This window comes from Rhodnius prolixus, unplaced genomic scaffold (genome assembly GCF_049639745.1).
Source record: "Rhodnius prolixus isolate KJV_2025 unplaced genomic scaffold, Rpr scaffold_43, whole genome shotgun sequence".
In the NCBI taxonomy this organism is placed as follows: Eukaryota; Metazoa; Arthropoda; class Insecta; order Hemiptera; family Reduviidae; genus Rhodnius; species Rhodnius prolixus.
The window spans coordinates 68,052-84,102 of record NW_027411588.1 but is presented as its reverse complement, the minus strand read 5'-3'; the positions used below and the strand labels follow the sequence as shown (position 1 = coordinate 84,102).

General features: G+C 37.4%; 2 protein-coding genes across 4 annotated transcripts in view; one reads left to right on the top strand and one right to left on the bottom strand.

The window, feature by feature from the left end:
* The window catches only part of Syn2 (Syntrophin-like 2), a 71,030-nt gene that overhangs the window by 30,551 nt on the left and 24,428 nt on the right, over positions 1 to 16,051 (bottom strand). The window lies entirely within an intron of this gene.
* LOC141448488 (uncharacterized) lies at positions 904 to 15,647 on the top strand. The gene is made up of 5 exons (XM_074116867.1): positions 904 to 983; positions 5,117 to 5,283; positions 8,966 to 9,230; positions 12,195 to 12,412; positions 14,781 to 15,647. The coding sequence occupies exons 1-5, from the start codon at positions 904 to 906 to the stop codon at positions 15,275 to 15,277; spliced, it is 1,227 nt and encodes a 408-aa protein (XP_073972968.1). The 3' UTR covers positions 15,278 to 15,647.

The following is a 16,051-nucleotide window of genomic DNA, read 5'->3' as shown; positions in this document are numbered from 1 at the left end:
TGAATCCAAATGTGTTATTTCGAAAAGGCGCTGAGCTCGCTGGCTCAAATAAAGAAAAATTTCCAAATTCGTTTGCCTACTGCTATGGGAGCTGACAGTAGTAACACGGCGATCAAATTCTTCTCTTTATTAGACGTATCGTTTCACAAAGTGAATATTAATTTGTTTTTGATATATTACATGGATAGTGGCTAAAATTCAACTTCCAGTTTTTCTTGCAAATAGTACTTACAACGATTCGCTCACTGAACTTATGATAATACATTCATGTTATCAATAACTTTTATTCGAGTAATTACTGAAGGACACAATTTTTTAGATAATTTTAAGAACAAATAGAGATAGCTTTCCTCTGCAGTAAATTTTCGTGTATCGAACAGTTTAGCAATTTGGATGCTTCTTAAAAATTAAATATTTTGAAATTCAAAGTGGAAATACTAGAGAACCGCACGCTGTAAAGTGCAGATAAACTTGAAGTTTGTTAGCGCTACAGAATTCGGAAACATTAAATAATTTTTATTTTAGTTTTAGAAAACACTAAAATAAATTTAAATAAAATGAACCTGAAAATGTAAGCCACCAAGAAATATTTCCTGAAGTGAATGGCTTTGACCGACAAATCTTAACTTAATGCACTTTCGATTTCCGCAATGCCTATATTTATCATCATATTAACGAAATTCGCGCGCATGATCCAATATTTCAATAGTTAAATTAGGTAATATTACTTTTTATGTCCATTAAATATTGTGGATTTAAAAGTTACGAGGATTTGGTTAAATTTTTCACCGATTCGAAAAATTTATTGTTTTCTTCTGGGTCTTATTGTATAATATTATAATTTTAAACATTTTTAACATTCATTCGAGTGGATATTTTACAATAATATAATATATTTGTACAATGCAGTCTCTGAACAAGTATCCCGAAACATTTGGATTGGGAAAAATTAGAATTGATTTTGTGACCAAATACGCACAACTGTAAGTATATCTACAATTTCAGTTACTGTTTGTTCATTACAATGAGAAAGATGAACCTTTTTGGCAAAAAATGAACATCCGGTCATCACCTCCATTTAATTAAGTACTACATTCCAATGTTTATTTCCTAAAATCACGTCCGCTCGTACACCAGCAGCTAATCTTTTGAAATGTGTTGGGATTTCAGAAATAATATTGTATTTATTACAGGGCTTTTGAATCATTAATAAGCTCACTTAATCCAAATAATATTTCTACTTGTTGAACTACAAATTTTTGCACCAGTAGCTTCAGACTTTGCTTTATTTGTGGACAGTTAGTGAGACTTTTAAAGAGATATTCTCAAAGCGGATATTTACGATAAAAATACAAAATCTAGAAATCTTCACGAATCCAACTTCTCCTACGAGGGGCAATGTGATGAACAATTCAAAGATATCGTTACGCTCTTCACTACAAGTCGGGATCGGCTGAAACGAGGATGCTGCATCTGATTTCACCTGACAAGCCACTACTAGTTGCTGCACAAACATTTTGTCCACTTTGGCAGTCTCACTTTTAATTACACTCTACGATGGATTCATTTATTGCGTCACACTTCAGGCACAAAGCTAATAGTGATGAGGTAGTGCCAGAAAGCGTCTAACAAAGGAATTTTAGACCATTATTGTTCTTTGTATTGGTTAACTCCCTATGTGAGCTTGAAAGGAAAGCACGCTAGGTCACGTGGCCTTATGTTGCTCATTTCTTACAAAAGTTTTACAAAAGGAAAAAAACAACATCAGCAACGCGACGTAGGACTGACACACGGACATCTAATTGACGCTCTACATTAGCCCTTCTCCCATCTCCCATTACCCACCCTCCTGTCACTAAGCCTTTTTTTCTTCTCGCTCGATGAGCATTTAGATTTCAGAGGGTTTGTATTAAGGAAGGTCAGCTGAAACAGTAACTTCAAACTCAAAATGCCCAAAAATGCAAAACTTATTTAAATTAGAAAAAAACAAAAAAATGGACCACCTCATGGCTGAAACTTGTTTAATTTCTCTTTTTGTGGTGAATAAAAACTTAAAAATTATTCGCCAAATATGCTAGCAAACTCCGACATTTTAAGTGGAATGCTTTTTGTAAGGGATCAAAAATTATTAAATCTTCTTAACAAAAACTTACAGTTTAAAAAGTTAAGTATAAGGGTTGATTAAACGCCAAAAGGTACACAAATCAGCAAGTACCCAACATTTCATTCAAGCTTAGTTGATATAATTTAAGTAATTTTGCTGCATTAACTTTTCCTTCACATTTTTTAGAATTTATTAGATGTCACAGAACCTTATGCTGGCCAGTTCGTTCATAATATTATTTGGTTATACTTATGATAAAATGTATATTATATCTTCGTTTTTAAATAGGTACTTTATTTTAACTCTATTCCAAATAATTATTATTCTTCTGATTTATTTTTAATATGCCCTTTATTCTGAAGTTATCACATCTTATACATGCATGTTAAAGTAGAAAAAGACAAAGTTAGAGTCGGCTACTGTTTAAATTTGAATCACGGAGGATTTAAAACAATATTTCAGACTTGAATTCGTCTAACCGAAATATTCGTGAGCACAAATAACACACAGATAATAATAACAAGTAGATTATTCAACAATTATTCATTTCTCAATTGTAATTTAATTTTACTTACAGTAAAATACTGGAATAATTAGCTGTCCTAAAAGTATGCAATACTTATTTATTTTATATTACATAACATATATATAACATTGTGAGAAGAACAGCTACATTGAGAGTGTGATTGAAGAAAACTATATTATTTTCTATAAAGCCAGATAATTATTACCTATTATTATAAACGTTTGACTATTTCATAAAATAACAATTACTTTAATCGAAGAATGAACTTAAACAGACGATTTTTATTAAAAATAAAATAATCGAAATCATTGATGTATGTTGGTGTAAGCATTTTTTTAAAAAAGTTTTTAAATTTTGTAGCCTCGTAATTTTTTTTATTTTTTATAACGTTTTCTTTTTAACCTGTAATTAATAGTTTGATTATTATAGATTAATAGATATTACAGTCAATCTACAGTGCTACTTGAACAAATTTTTTGTAGATGAAAATGGCCAGCATAAGGTTTTGTGACATCTAATAAATTCTAAAAAATGTGAAGGAAAAGTTAATGCAGCAAAATTACTTAAATTATATCAACTAAGCTTGAATGAAATGTTGGGTACTTGCTGATTTGTGTACCTTTTGGCGTTTAATCAACCCTTATACTTAACTTTTTAAACTGTAAGTTTTTGTTAAGAAGATTTTTGTACCTTTTGGATAGATTTTCATTTTTGTCTATTTTGCTAAGTTACATATCTGCTTTACTGTTTTTTTTAAATTTGGAATAAGCAATTCTAACATTATAACCTGATGAGGTGTTAAGTAGGAACCGTAACTACCACTGGAGAGATCTTTTTAAAGAATGATTATAGTTGCGGTCCCCAAACCATCCTCAACAACAATTTTTTTGAGAAAGCCTTTTTATATAAAATAGGAAGGTATTTGTACGTAAAAAGCAAATTTAAACTGCGATTTCAGACCTTCCTTTTAAGAGGAGTAAGAAAAATAAACGGGCGATTACAGTACTTCTCCCTAAAAGGCAAAGAGGCAAAGATTTTGAATCGAACGACAATTCATTAATGTAAATAGGTTCACCCATTGATAATTTTAACGATTTCAGAACTTCCTCTTAGTAGGTGTAAGAGCATGATGGCACTTCACAGCCACGTAGAGGAGCTTTAATCACTTCTTCGTGCTAAATTTTATCAAAATCGGACAAAGCGTTATAGAAATATTGGTAATAATAGTTTTAGAAACGGCCTTACTTGGGTAAGGCAAACTCCCCTCCATATGAGGCGTAGCGACGAGACTTTTAAAGTGCAAATCTGTACAAAATTTCGATTCGAATGACACTTCATTCATGAAAATCAGTTCACTTGTCGATAATTTGAAACGATTGCTATACTTCCCCTTAACTAGTGTAAGAGCAGATCGCCGCTTTAATGTTACGTAGGGGAGCCCTAACTCTATCATCCTACCAAATTTTATCAAAATCGGGCTAAGATTTACAGAGTAATTAGTAATAATAATTTTGAAGGGGGCCTTACATAAAGGGGGCTAACTCCTCTCTAATTCGGTGTACAGCGTCGAGACCCCCAAAAGGCACATCTACATAAAATTCCGAATCGAATGTCACCTCATTCATGAAAATCGGTTCTCGCGTTTAGGCGCTACGTAGTTTACAAAAAAGGTAACAACAAGAAGAAGAAGAAGAAGAAGAAGAAGAAGAACAACAACAATTTCTGAAAATGCCGTTTTTGCTCATTTTCGGCAACTTTTTTCTCAAAATCTATTAGGTCTGGGGGGTTGCAAAAAAATTACAGTTATAAAGGAGGGTTTGCCCTATATTTTAAAGAAAATTTGGGAATTTTATCTTTTATAGAAAAAGAGAAAAAAATTGTCAAAGTTGGGTGTTTTTTAACGTTACGCTTTTTCGTGCACTTTTTGACGATCAATCCTTATACAACTGTCCTACCGGACAGTTTTAATATTCACATAAATTAATTGGCATCCATTCAAAGTCTCAGCTGATTACGTACCTTGAAATCAACAAAATGAAGAAAGCTGTTACTTTTTGTTTGTGATTTGTTTTGTTGATTATACTGATGACGATGAGCTATGCAACCCACTGTTTCGGCTCAATCTAACTCCTTTCTGTCCCTCAATGTATGCTAACCGCAACGCACGCATCGACCTCGGCAGTTGTCGTGCTTACGACAGTTCCCGGCTGCTCATTGCTCCATGCAGTCCGCTTTCAGTTTCTCTCTTCGTTTTACCGCGATCAGTACGTCACGTTTGTTCTCTGGCACTCGTACGGAAGTGTTTTCCGCTATTCTCGCTACACCGCACGTTCACCGCAACTGTATGAGTGTCCAGTGTTCTACTCTTTCTGTTACACCGCAATTTCAAGTGTTATCCCGTGTTCACTTCCATTCGCTACACCGCATGTTCACGGGTACGCAGTTTTCCGCTATTCTCGTTACACCGCATGTTCACCGCTATAAAGAATATTAACGCCTATTTGGCCTTCAATCAGCTCGCCTTTAGTCAAGAGGACACAATCTACGCTCATAAAGGTATCTGGGGCCAGGGGGTGGGGGAGTCGACTCTCTTTTCCCTTTGGGGTTTCCATTTCCTTAGAGCTTTGTCACGCCAGTGTCCACATCTTGGACGGTAAGCTTTATTATTTCATTTTATTTGTATAATTTCATTTGATTGCCCGCATTAAGAACTACACCCTATTCTATACAGTCCACTTACCGCGTTTGTTTGCAAAGACCAAACACCCACTATAATAGGGTTTCTGGTTCCCATGGCGATTAATACATTCAGGGCCTTCTAGGTGGTTGAACCAGGTGGTTCAATCCGCAGCAGATTTTGGGTCGACTCTAAAACTAATGACCAAATTTTTGGCAGTTGAGTTGTGGGATGCTAATGGTCTTTCTTTTTGGTTCCACGAACAGAGGCGAATCAGCTTCGCTGATAAATAGTTTTGTTGACTGTCGTTTACTAAACTACAGCGCACAGCGAAATTGGCACCGGAAATCGCACTTTTTGTTTACCAATGTGTGATTAATTAGATTAAAGGATATTTTCTTTTATTTCTTTCTTTTCTTTTATCTCTCGTTTTGTGCAGTCTGTAGTCATAGTTTTTTGGTTGCTAAGATGCAATCAAATTTAATTAAATTTATTTTTAAACGAATTGAAAAACAAAAAGTCGTATGAGCATGCATACCAATTTTTTATTTTAAATTTTCATTCTTTTTTAGGAGATAGATGTCACCACGTGAAAGAATTTAAAACGCCGTGACATTTTATGACAATATGCTGTGACATTTAAGCTGACAATGTCTCAATTTTATGAGATAGGATTAAAATAAATAGGGATATAATTTTCCCCACTAAGCCAATTTGCGGCTGGCTAGTAACACCACAGCCTGAGTGCATCATAGTGCAGTTTAGCTTTCCCTCAAGATGATGCGAGTTCATTAGTGTGCCGATCAAGCATTATTTCAGTTGGTCTATAGTACATCAACATATACCATCAAATTGAATTAAACATTTTGCCTTCTTTACAAACTTGTACTTATTAAACGTAGATGTTAGGGAGTGTGCGCGCGCGTGTCACATGCCGTAGCGGCACGCGCCAGACTGTGAGAGGTCTCGGAACCCCAGGTTCCCACGGCGCCCTGTGACCAACTCCGGACCACCTGCTTCTTTGCGTACTTCTCCTCCGCTTCTTTTTTAACTAATTATTTCTCTAAAATAGCACCTCTGGTCTGCTTCTCGCTTCCACTGTCAGAAAAGAAACTGCTTAGCTATAGCCAAATTTACCCAATTGAAGAAGCACATGTTTGAAGACCATCAAGACAATCTCTGTGTCCACGAAGCACACGAATTTCCCACGTTACTAGTCTCCATGTTCTAACTCACACTTTCTGTTCAAATTTGGATTTTATGAACTCTAATCCTTAATAACTTCGTATTAGATTATTTATGAAATTTATACAGAAATTGCCTTAAGAGAGAAGCTTTCCTTTCTTTGACATTATATTTCTTGAATAAATGCTTGAAATAAAAGATACTGTAACGGCATTTTAAAGGTATTTCAATTCAGAAACTCGCAGCCAATTAATTTGCTACATTTCAATTATTTCACCCAAACATGTTCGTATTCCAGGCGACAATAACCATGGTCCCACTAATCAGCTGATACTAATTTTAGGTTAATACTCTGGCTATCAGCTTTAATTGAACAATTAATAGTAAATACTTTAAATAATTCAAAAAATATACACTTGGCGTATTCGTTTAGTTATAACTACTCAAAATGATCGGGCAATTTGATAAAGGGACTTCCATATGATGAAGAAGGATGGATTGTTCCCCATTAATGCCATTTTAGTGTTTGTACGGATTTATCACTATATAATAAGGTATAAATTAATTTTGTTCCTAGAGCTTTGAGAGTGGTAAAAACTTACAGTTAACCACCGGAGAACTGTAGCGAGAGAAAGTGGCGCCGGAAAAGCTCTAGTGATTGAGTATCTAGTGAGTATCAGTTCTACTCTGGCTTGATTCCCCTGCAAGTGCATGATAGTTCGCCTAAGAGAAGGTTAAGCGCTTATTTAATTAAAACAGAAAAACAAGAAAATAGAAATTAATCGGATCTCCAGAATTAATAATTCAATAAAATAAATAATTACTCTGACAATTTTTATTCATTTTGTAGGTGTTGGTAGAGGTCACAACGGCAGCAAAAAATTTATTGTAATTTTGTGCTAGTCAACTACACAAAAAGAACGCCTGTCTCAGAGAAGTGAGTGAATGATTCACACCAGGTGACCAGTAACACAGAGCCACACAATGCAATTTACAACAGCCAGGATGTGAGTTGAAGGAGCTGTCCCGCTGATCGCAGACACTCTGCTCCTGGTACACATTGTTTGTGGACTAGTCTTTAGACTCGCTCGAGCCGCAAGTTAAAAAATCTGTCACTAAACTGGAGCTGGTGAAAATACAAGATGATTTCATTTTACATTTGGCTTAAACTATGTCACAGGGTTTCTAAAGGAGAACACAACGCAAAACTGTGAATAAGACCTGTTGCCGGCGGAGTGCCACTTGTCAAGGAAGCTGCGAGGACGCACGCCAAACCGACGGCCGTACGTGACCGAGGAGGCGTCACCCACTCTGCCAATCTACTCAACCAGGACCGCTCGTGGCCCAATAATTGCTACAACCAACTATTAAGTCCCATCTCAGAACTTGAGATGTGCTTTTACACGTTTAGTCACTTATCTTTTTTTTAGTCAGCGCTCTCCTCCAGCTACAGATTCAGCTCTCTCGTCCAGCTACAGATTCAGCTCTCTCCTCCAGCTTCAGATAAGAACGATTTCTAGTCTTTTCAGAGATTTTCTTCCCTAAAAATGGCTTTTCGGTGAGATGAGTGCAGTTATATAATACATAGTTAATGTTATTAAAAGAAATATCTTTTACAAATCGAGAATATATTATATAAAGAGCGAGCAAAGAAATGGGGGTCAATTAGGGATCGGGGGGTTACCCAGAAGCACTACATATCTTACTTCATCGGGCATCGCCACTAAACGTTCGACTGTCGTGGCGCCTAGGTCGAATAAATTTACATACCATATTTGTTCATTTTTATAATGTTATTATTTTTGGGCAGTTCCCTAAAATTAATAAAAGTTAAGACTCTATCACCGACCGGGTGATAGAAATTACAATATTCAATGTGTTAAATATTGAATTAGCTAAAGAAAATTTAAAATTTCACGATTTAAAAAGCAGTGAATACCAAGATGATTAGATAAGCGGAATTCCTGTAGGTGATCAGATGCTTTCCGAAACTTTGACAATAATTAGTGATGTGTGTGCAAAAGATGTAATGTTGAGTGGGAAAAGAGGCTTGTTTTTAAAATGCAGAAATATTTTGGGTGGAGGGAGGGAAAAGTTGTAGACGCGTGTTACCAGAGATAAGGAGAGTTTCCCAGGCTGTTGGCCGCCCGCAACAAGGGGCGGTGCCCTGCATGAGGGGTTGGTCGCACGGCCACATCCCCACCATCCGGCGCCTTGTGCACGCCACGCGGTCTGCCACACTCCTCATTCTTGTAGTCAGTCTCGCCACTGTACGTACACACGTGGCCCGCTCCACAACCGTACTTTACCAACGACCAGCTTCACCAACGTTCTGCCGGCGCACTTTACCTGCCCTGAATTTCTTGTGCCGCAGCGTTTGACTCCACCGCAAGTCACGTGTATGTCCTTATTAGTGCAACCTGGGACAATTTTAGATTTGTAACCAAAAAAGTTTTGTTGATTTTTAAAATAGTTGAAGAAAGCTTCAAACTGTGGCGCGTAGTGGTACCAAGATCGGGGGTGGGCGAGCAAGGGCCTCCGCCTCCACCACCGCCTCCGGAGTTACACTGGGGCTACGCTCCTGGTCCCTGGCCTCCAGCACCGCCGGCAGGCCACCATGTACAACAGGCACCGCAGCACCTCCAGCCGACACAGCACAGCTACCGACCTAACAAGCGACCGCACTCTGAGAGTGATGACTGTGACGATGCGTTCTCCGAGGAGTCGTCTAAGGAACAGTAAGTTCACTCTAACTCTGATCACTAGAACGAGGGAAGTACAAAGGATAAATCTTCCACTAAAAAGGGTCCTAACGCAATCAACCTTGAAACTATAACTCTTCCGTAGTATAAGAATGTCTACTATGCTCTCCCTAACGGTTATCATTAAACTTAAGTGTAGTTTCTCCTTTCCGTTCACTTCTAGGACTTCAATATTGACATTTAATGACGTTTCTTACTCACAAGGTCTTGCACATGTAAAATTATAGTAATTAAAAAAAAAACTTATTCAAAATATTATACAGATAGACAGCTGCTGAAGAGCTAGCAAAATAACCACTCTTAGAAGATCAGAAAGTTATTGTAGGAACTAGTGCAACATTTCAAATATTCGATACTTAGAAATACACGTTTCATGACAATGAAAAAGTTTTTTAAAAAATAGCCGGGGGGATCTTTTGTTTAGAGACCTCGTAGAATATTTAGCAAAACACTGTATATTGCACGTATTGTTGAAATGAACTATCCAATAAAAATAAATATTCTTTTAAATGTACCCCCGAGAAGGCAGTAAAGGTGCCAAATACAGGCCTTTTGAGGTAACCCTAATGCCGGTACCGTTCTTCTAGTCCATTCAAATGGTTTAGTTCAAAAATTAAAAATTGTAGCAAGTTCAAAGACTGTTTGAGCTACACCGTAGAAAGCCAAATTCCTGTAAGCGGAACTAACACTTACTTAATATCAATTTTTATAGAAAATTGCTTTTACGATTTCCATATTTTTTTACCATACATCCATACATCATGATCTCTAACTTTATTGAAAATTTGTCCAGAAACATTCGAAGAAGAGCTCTTCCAAGACAGATGGGGGAGCAGGATTGCAATCTTCCCACTCCGTATTAACGGACTTTAACAGTTTTTCCCCAAGTTAAGCTGTCTTCAGGCAGTATACTTCTAAATGCAGTTACTAATTTTTCAATATATCTGTTTTACTTGGAAAGTTTTGGGTTAAAATTGATTTTTAGGGAGGCGCATTTGAGCCCTCCTGTGAGTAATTTCTGGCAATTTTACGCTATACTCTCATTTACTGTAAATAAAAAAGTGGCTGAAATATCTAATTCACTGAAACACTGAAGAATACTACCATGAGGTTCGGAGAAGGTAAAAGTCATTTTCATTCCAGATAATTACTTCGGTCAGATTGGAACTTAGGAGATTGCAAATACTAGAAAGGGTTTCCTTTTCAGCCATAGCCGCTGCAGATCTACCAGAAGTAGTGGTAGTTGCCTCGAGTCTTTAAATGGTGAATGGAGAGAGAGGGAGATGAGTTTGTGGGCACCAAACGGAAGTAGTTGCATCGTGCAGTTCTTTGCCTGAGAGGACCGTGTAACAAGTTGTTGGAGTTGTTAGGTTTCCCTGAGTGGCTGGTCCATTTTTCGCTTCAGGAAAAGAAGCTGCTCAGATGATGCATTTTATCTTCTTTGATAAACTACTGATTTTTAAGAAACAATCTCTCACAACGTCTTGTAAATAAAATTTCAATTTAAAAAGTAAATTACGGCTAACAATGGCTGTTTGAGTTCAATAAAGAAAATAGTTATTCTTCTTCACAAATCTTCTCTTGGGTTGCCAGTTTATACAGCTGGCTGGCTAAAAATGGACTGGAAAAAAATTAAATAGGAAAATTGGTCTAAAAGTAGTCGATGTCCAGTTGGTGACAACCAGGGTAATTGATTGCTCACACTCCAAGTAAACAAGCTGGACAATTGCCATCTAACCAGCTCACTGTCCACTTGCAAAAAAAAAAAAAACTAGAGTGCACGTTTATTTGAGTAACAGGTGGCTAGGGGGCACTCAGGGTGGGGCGCTGATCGCTCCTTTGCAGAGTTGGTACAGTGGCCGTGTTGTAGACGGAAGTGACAGTTAGGAGAGAGGCCTGCCTCAACTCACTGAATCCAACTAAAATCAATAATCCCTCGAAGATGGTTTCAAACCAAACTGGTAATTGGTCTAGTACACTTTATAGTGAACACAAAAATACTTTTAGGTAACTGGCTAGAAAAATTATGGAAAACTTTTCTTACTTCCAAGTTTCTACTGACTCTAAATTTAGTTATTTTTATTTTATTAGAATATTAGATCTACTTGAAAAGAGCTCGATACACCCTGGTAAATCGTTAGTGCTTTTGTAGTGAAAACAGAAAAATCGATTTAGTAAAAAACATTTTTGCTTTACTGATTTTGCTGAAACGCTCATTGTCTGCCAGCACCCAATCCAAACATTTGAATCTTTTATGCCTCTTTTTAAAGTTATTCTTACCGTTCACTTCGCAGCAATGCACACACACCACCGCAGAGGAGAAGTCTACGAAGCTAAGATATATTGTGGTTTTATACTAGCTAGGCTTTATTTTTATTTATTTTGCAAAATGAGAAATTTATAGTAAAGTTGGTCGCCCCCGTTCGCGACACTTAATTTTCTCACCTGAAACAGATTTAATCCTTTTTGTTTACATTTACTATACAGCATGTGGCTAAAGACCTTATGAATTCCACTCAACCTAATGTTTAAAATTTGTCAAGATTGAAACGTCCTATTACTTGCAGTTAGTTACAGGAGGTGAGATATTAAGGGTAGGAAATTGTTGAATATGTAGAATGCGACATTGTTACAATGTTCCAGTTTTTCCAGATCAATCTGAACACTGACGATTTTCGCTACACTTTTTAAGCTAAAGTGCGCCTATTTTCGTAGAAATCTACAATTTTTATTTGAAATTCGTCCTCTTATATGGGGATCTTAGAACTCAGGCTGAATCTGTTGAGGAAAAGAGCCAGATCGCTCTTCAGCTTCAGCTCAGATAAGTCTAGCACACTAACGTCCTATTAGCGGACTCACCATATTTTGTTCTATCGTACATTTTTCTTCGCCACGTAGTTATGAGTGATGATCTTAAAAAAATGATTTATTCTGTTACAGATGTTCCTCACCTGGCGACACAGACTCTTGCCAAATGTTGAGTCGCAAGAAGAGGCGAGGAATCATTGAAAAGCGACGTAGGGACCGTATAAATACCAGCCTCCTGGAGTTGAGACGATTGGTGCCTTCGGCTTTTGAAAAACAAGGCTCTGCTAAACTAGAAAAAGCTGAGATCTTACAAATGACTGTGGACCATTTGAAATCGTTGCATGCAAAAGGTGAATTTATCTGCTCTTTAATACTTCATATTATTCGCAATTTCAGATCTGATATCTGATCAGGCCGTCAAGTTCGCCAGCTCTGTCTTCAATATAAACGTGGTCAATATTTTTATTTGGATTTTTTCGAACTCTCTTACAATTTTGTGGGTCCTCTTTTATGTTCGTACATTTTTTTCAAACCCAGAAGTTTTGCTGGAAAATTAATGAGGATATAGGTTTAAAGTAAATAGAACAAAGTTTACTGCTCTTTATTTCTGGCTGGTTTCGCTTGTTGGATATGAAATAATGGTTCACATTGCATCGCATGTTGGAATCTCATACTAGCCAGCTAGTTCACTGAGTTAGGAGCGTTGTTTAGACGATTATAACAATGCAGTATTGGAACCGGAAATATATGGCTCCTGATAATAAAGTCACTAGTTTAGTAACAGGAAGAATTTAGTTTCGTGAGAAGCTGAAGTGACCCTCAGAATGCAGGTGTAACTGTGGGTCTAATGCCGTGAGAACCTGCCAGCAGTGGAGGTTTAAGGGCAGAGTTCGCAGGAAGCGACATGTGGAGCGCCACTGCGACCTGCAACAGGTGGCTCACTCACACAACCTCACTCCAGCACTGTATTATAATAAACCCACACCTCCACACCCTCATCATTAATACTTTTTCCCACTAATGCATTTAAGTCTTTTATTCTGTGAACCTGAACTCGATTGGCTATTTACGAGTATTGCTTGCACATATTTAGCAACCTTGGTTTAGAATCACATTTGCCTAGAACCCAACCTTAACGTTATAATCTTATTTTCCTTTGATATGTAAGTTCAAGAATTTACAGAAAAAATTCGGCGTCCACAACTTGATCTCGATAATTGTTATGGTTAAAACTCTTAGATTTCTCTCAAACTCAAAATTGTTGAAACAATGCCTCTCTTTCTAACAAACACATTTATAGTTTGTAAACACGCTGCCATATTGCAAGTAGTTGTAGCAAAATCATTCTATTAAAATCTAATGAGCTATTTTTTGAAAAACCTCAAGTAGTTGCAAATCCGATAAGTAAGTTGGTATATTTAGTTCATAAAGTCCGAATTTAGCCACTCTCAATATAAATGATGTTACATTACATTGAAATGGCACTTGAGGGGGGCTATCCACCCTCTCTCTCTGGAGTATCCTCTTTTTCAGCCGTTAAAACAAAAAACTGAAGAAAATCGATTGAGCGAACGTTTCACTTTATCGGATAAATTTTGTTGTTATTAGCAATGTTTCAACAATCTCTGTTTAAAAAAATTGATTTAGAGGAAGTGGTTTTTGCTTTCATATCTCTGCATCTTTCGTTGATGGTATAAAATTAATTCCGAATGTGACACCAGCAAAGTGCAAACTGTGGGGAGAGCGCTGTTTGGGGGTTTATAGTATATTTAGAGTGGATAGATTAAGGTGCGAGAATGTGAGTGATGCAAATATGCGTGTGAATTTGTTGGGAATAGAGTGTGTGTGTGTGTGTGTGTGGGCAATAAGGGCTGCAGAGTGGACAGCTGGCAGGGCTGCTCGTGGGAAGCACGGCGCCCTCCAGGTCTCACAACCTCCCCCCCACCACCACCATAGTCTCCACATCCCCGCCCTAGCACCCTGCAATAACCAGCTACTTGGCCTCATTGCCCACCAATATTGCTGGCGCCCTAGATCAGCCCTTTCTCCATAAACCCTAACTTTCTCAACTCCCTCCTCTCCTTAGGGCTAGAGATTCCGTTACTTAAATACGAGAAATTTCTTTTCCTACTATACATTTAAAAGGCTTGCCCTCTTTGATTCTCCAATGATGTTTAACTGATTTAAAGGAAGTTTGTTTTTGCTTTAATATCTCCTCGCAGTTTCCATAAGCTTGGAAAATGATGTATGATAACTGTTGTCGGTGGTGAAGAGAAAGCACACGTATTCAAACAAAAAAGGATACTGAATGTAAAGAAACGGAAAGAAGAATTGGCATTGTCTGAATTTACTTACGATCCGTTGACTCACTCTTCTGATGGTGAGAAAGCTCAATAATCGAGCCAAAATTAAGTGTTGATAAGTAAATTGTGCAATACATTGCCAACCAACGGGATATGGCGGTGGTGGGAAAAGAAATAAAATAATAACAATAAATTATTCATTAGAATTCTTTTTGTAACACTGGCAACCTCAGAACGGCTATTTCGATGGCAAATCTAAAACCTTCTCCTTATTAAGAGCAATTTGTTGTCCAGTGATTTTAGTCGTCGTGATTGCAGTGAACAGAGTTCTTGAGAGTGTTTTATACAGAGATTTAAAAAAAAAAAAAATTGTATAAATGTTACATAACACTGAAGTTCTTTTTCTTGGTCGTAGGTATGGACAGTACGCCGTATGACCCTTCTAAAATAGCCATGGACTACCACAGTATCGGCTTTAGGGAGTGTGCGGCCGAAGTGGCCAGGTACCTGGTGACGGTGGAAGGTCTGGACCTACAAGATCCATTAAGGCTGCGACTGATGTCGCACCTACAGTGTTTCGCCGCCCAACGGGAACTATCCAAGCAGCCGCCTCCACCTTGGCCGCCACATTACCCACCTACTCCTACGCACGACACTTCCGGCTCGTCCACGGCCTCGGCGAACTCATCCTTCGAAAGCACCTCCAGCCATTGTGATATCAACGGCGCCACGGCCGGCAACGCCATGGCTAGCGGTGGTGAGACCAAGACCTTAACCACGCTCACCCCTGCCTCCGGTTACCACGGCTATCCTCACCAGGGATCGCTGCAGCCATCATCCTACCACCAGGAATACACCACTTCCGGTCAGAAGCCTTACCGACCGTGGGGCGGCGCCGAGCTTGCCTATTGAACCAGGCTGAACACCGCAACGCATCATTCCATTCAAACCAATCATCCAACTACGAATACAACCTGCCTAAGTCATTGTTAGCTTTAACTATAATTTTAAATTTTATCTCTTTCAATAGAGAGAGAGTGAGTAAATAACTTTTATATATATAAATACATATATTTATTTATTTATTCTTTTCGAAATACCTTTGGGTTTTCAATTTTTATTTGTGCACCTTCACTGTGTGATGCAGCCGAATTCAAAGAAAATTTTTTTATAATTGTGATCTCTTGTAAATAATAAATATTTATTTAAAAATATAAATAAATAAATTTATATATTCAAAATTATTTTTTCAACTTAAGAGTGAATAAATGTTTATATTCTAACTTCTTTTTTATTTATAATGTCTCATTATGCCCTAAGATAGGTTAATATTAGTTCTGTAGTCAATGAGGTGTGAAAAGAAGTGATGGCATAACTTGGCCGGATCCAGGCAATTCCTTCCTAATTAAAAGAATAAATAAATAACCAAAATCACGATTCTGCAGTGAACACACCCAAAATATTCTCTTATATCAAAATTAGGTGAGAAAGTTTTCCTAAACTTCAGAAGTTGTGCCAAAAAAGTAGTTTACTTCGATATTATATTTGTTGGTGGTGAAGCCGATACTAGAAGAACGTATGTGACGTCAGATCACTCCGGACAAAATGTTTTAAACCTTAGGATAGACATACCTACCATAGTTCTGTTCAAGTTCAAATAAAATTTTTGGCCCTGGCATTCATATA

Coding starts and splice junctions, on each gene's coding strand:
- LOC141448488 (XM_074116867.1), top strand. CDS start 904: ATGCAGTCTCTGAACAAGTATCCCGAAACATTTGGATTGGGAAAAATT. Junction 9,231..12,194: donor GAGGAGTCGTCTAAGGAACA/GTAAGTTCACTC, acceptor ATTCTGTTACAG/ATGTTCCTCACCTGGCGACA. Junction 12,413..14,780: donor GAAATCGTTGCATGCAAAAG/GTGAATTTATCT, acceptor TCTTGGTCGTAG/GTATGGACAGTACGCCGTAT.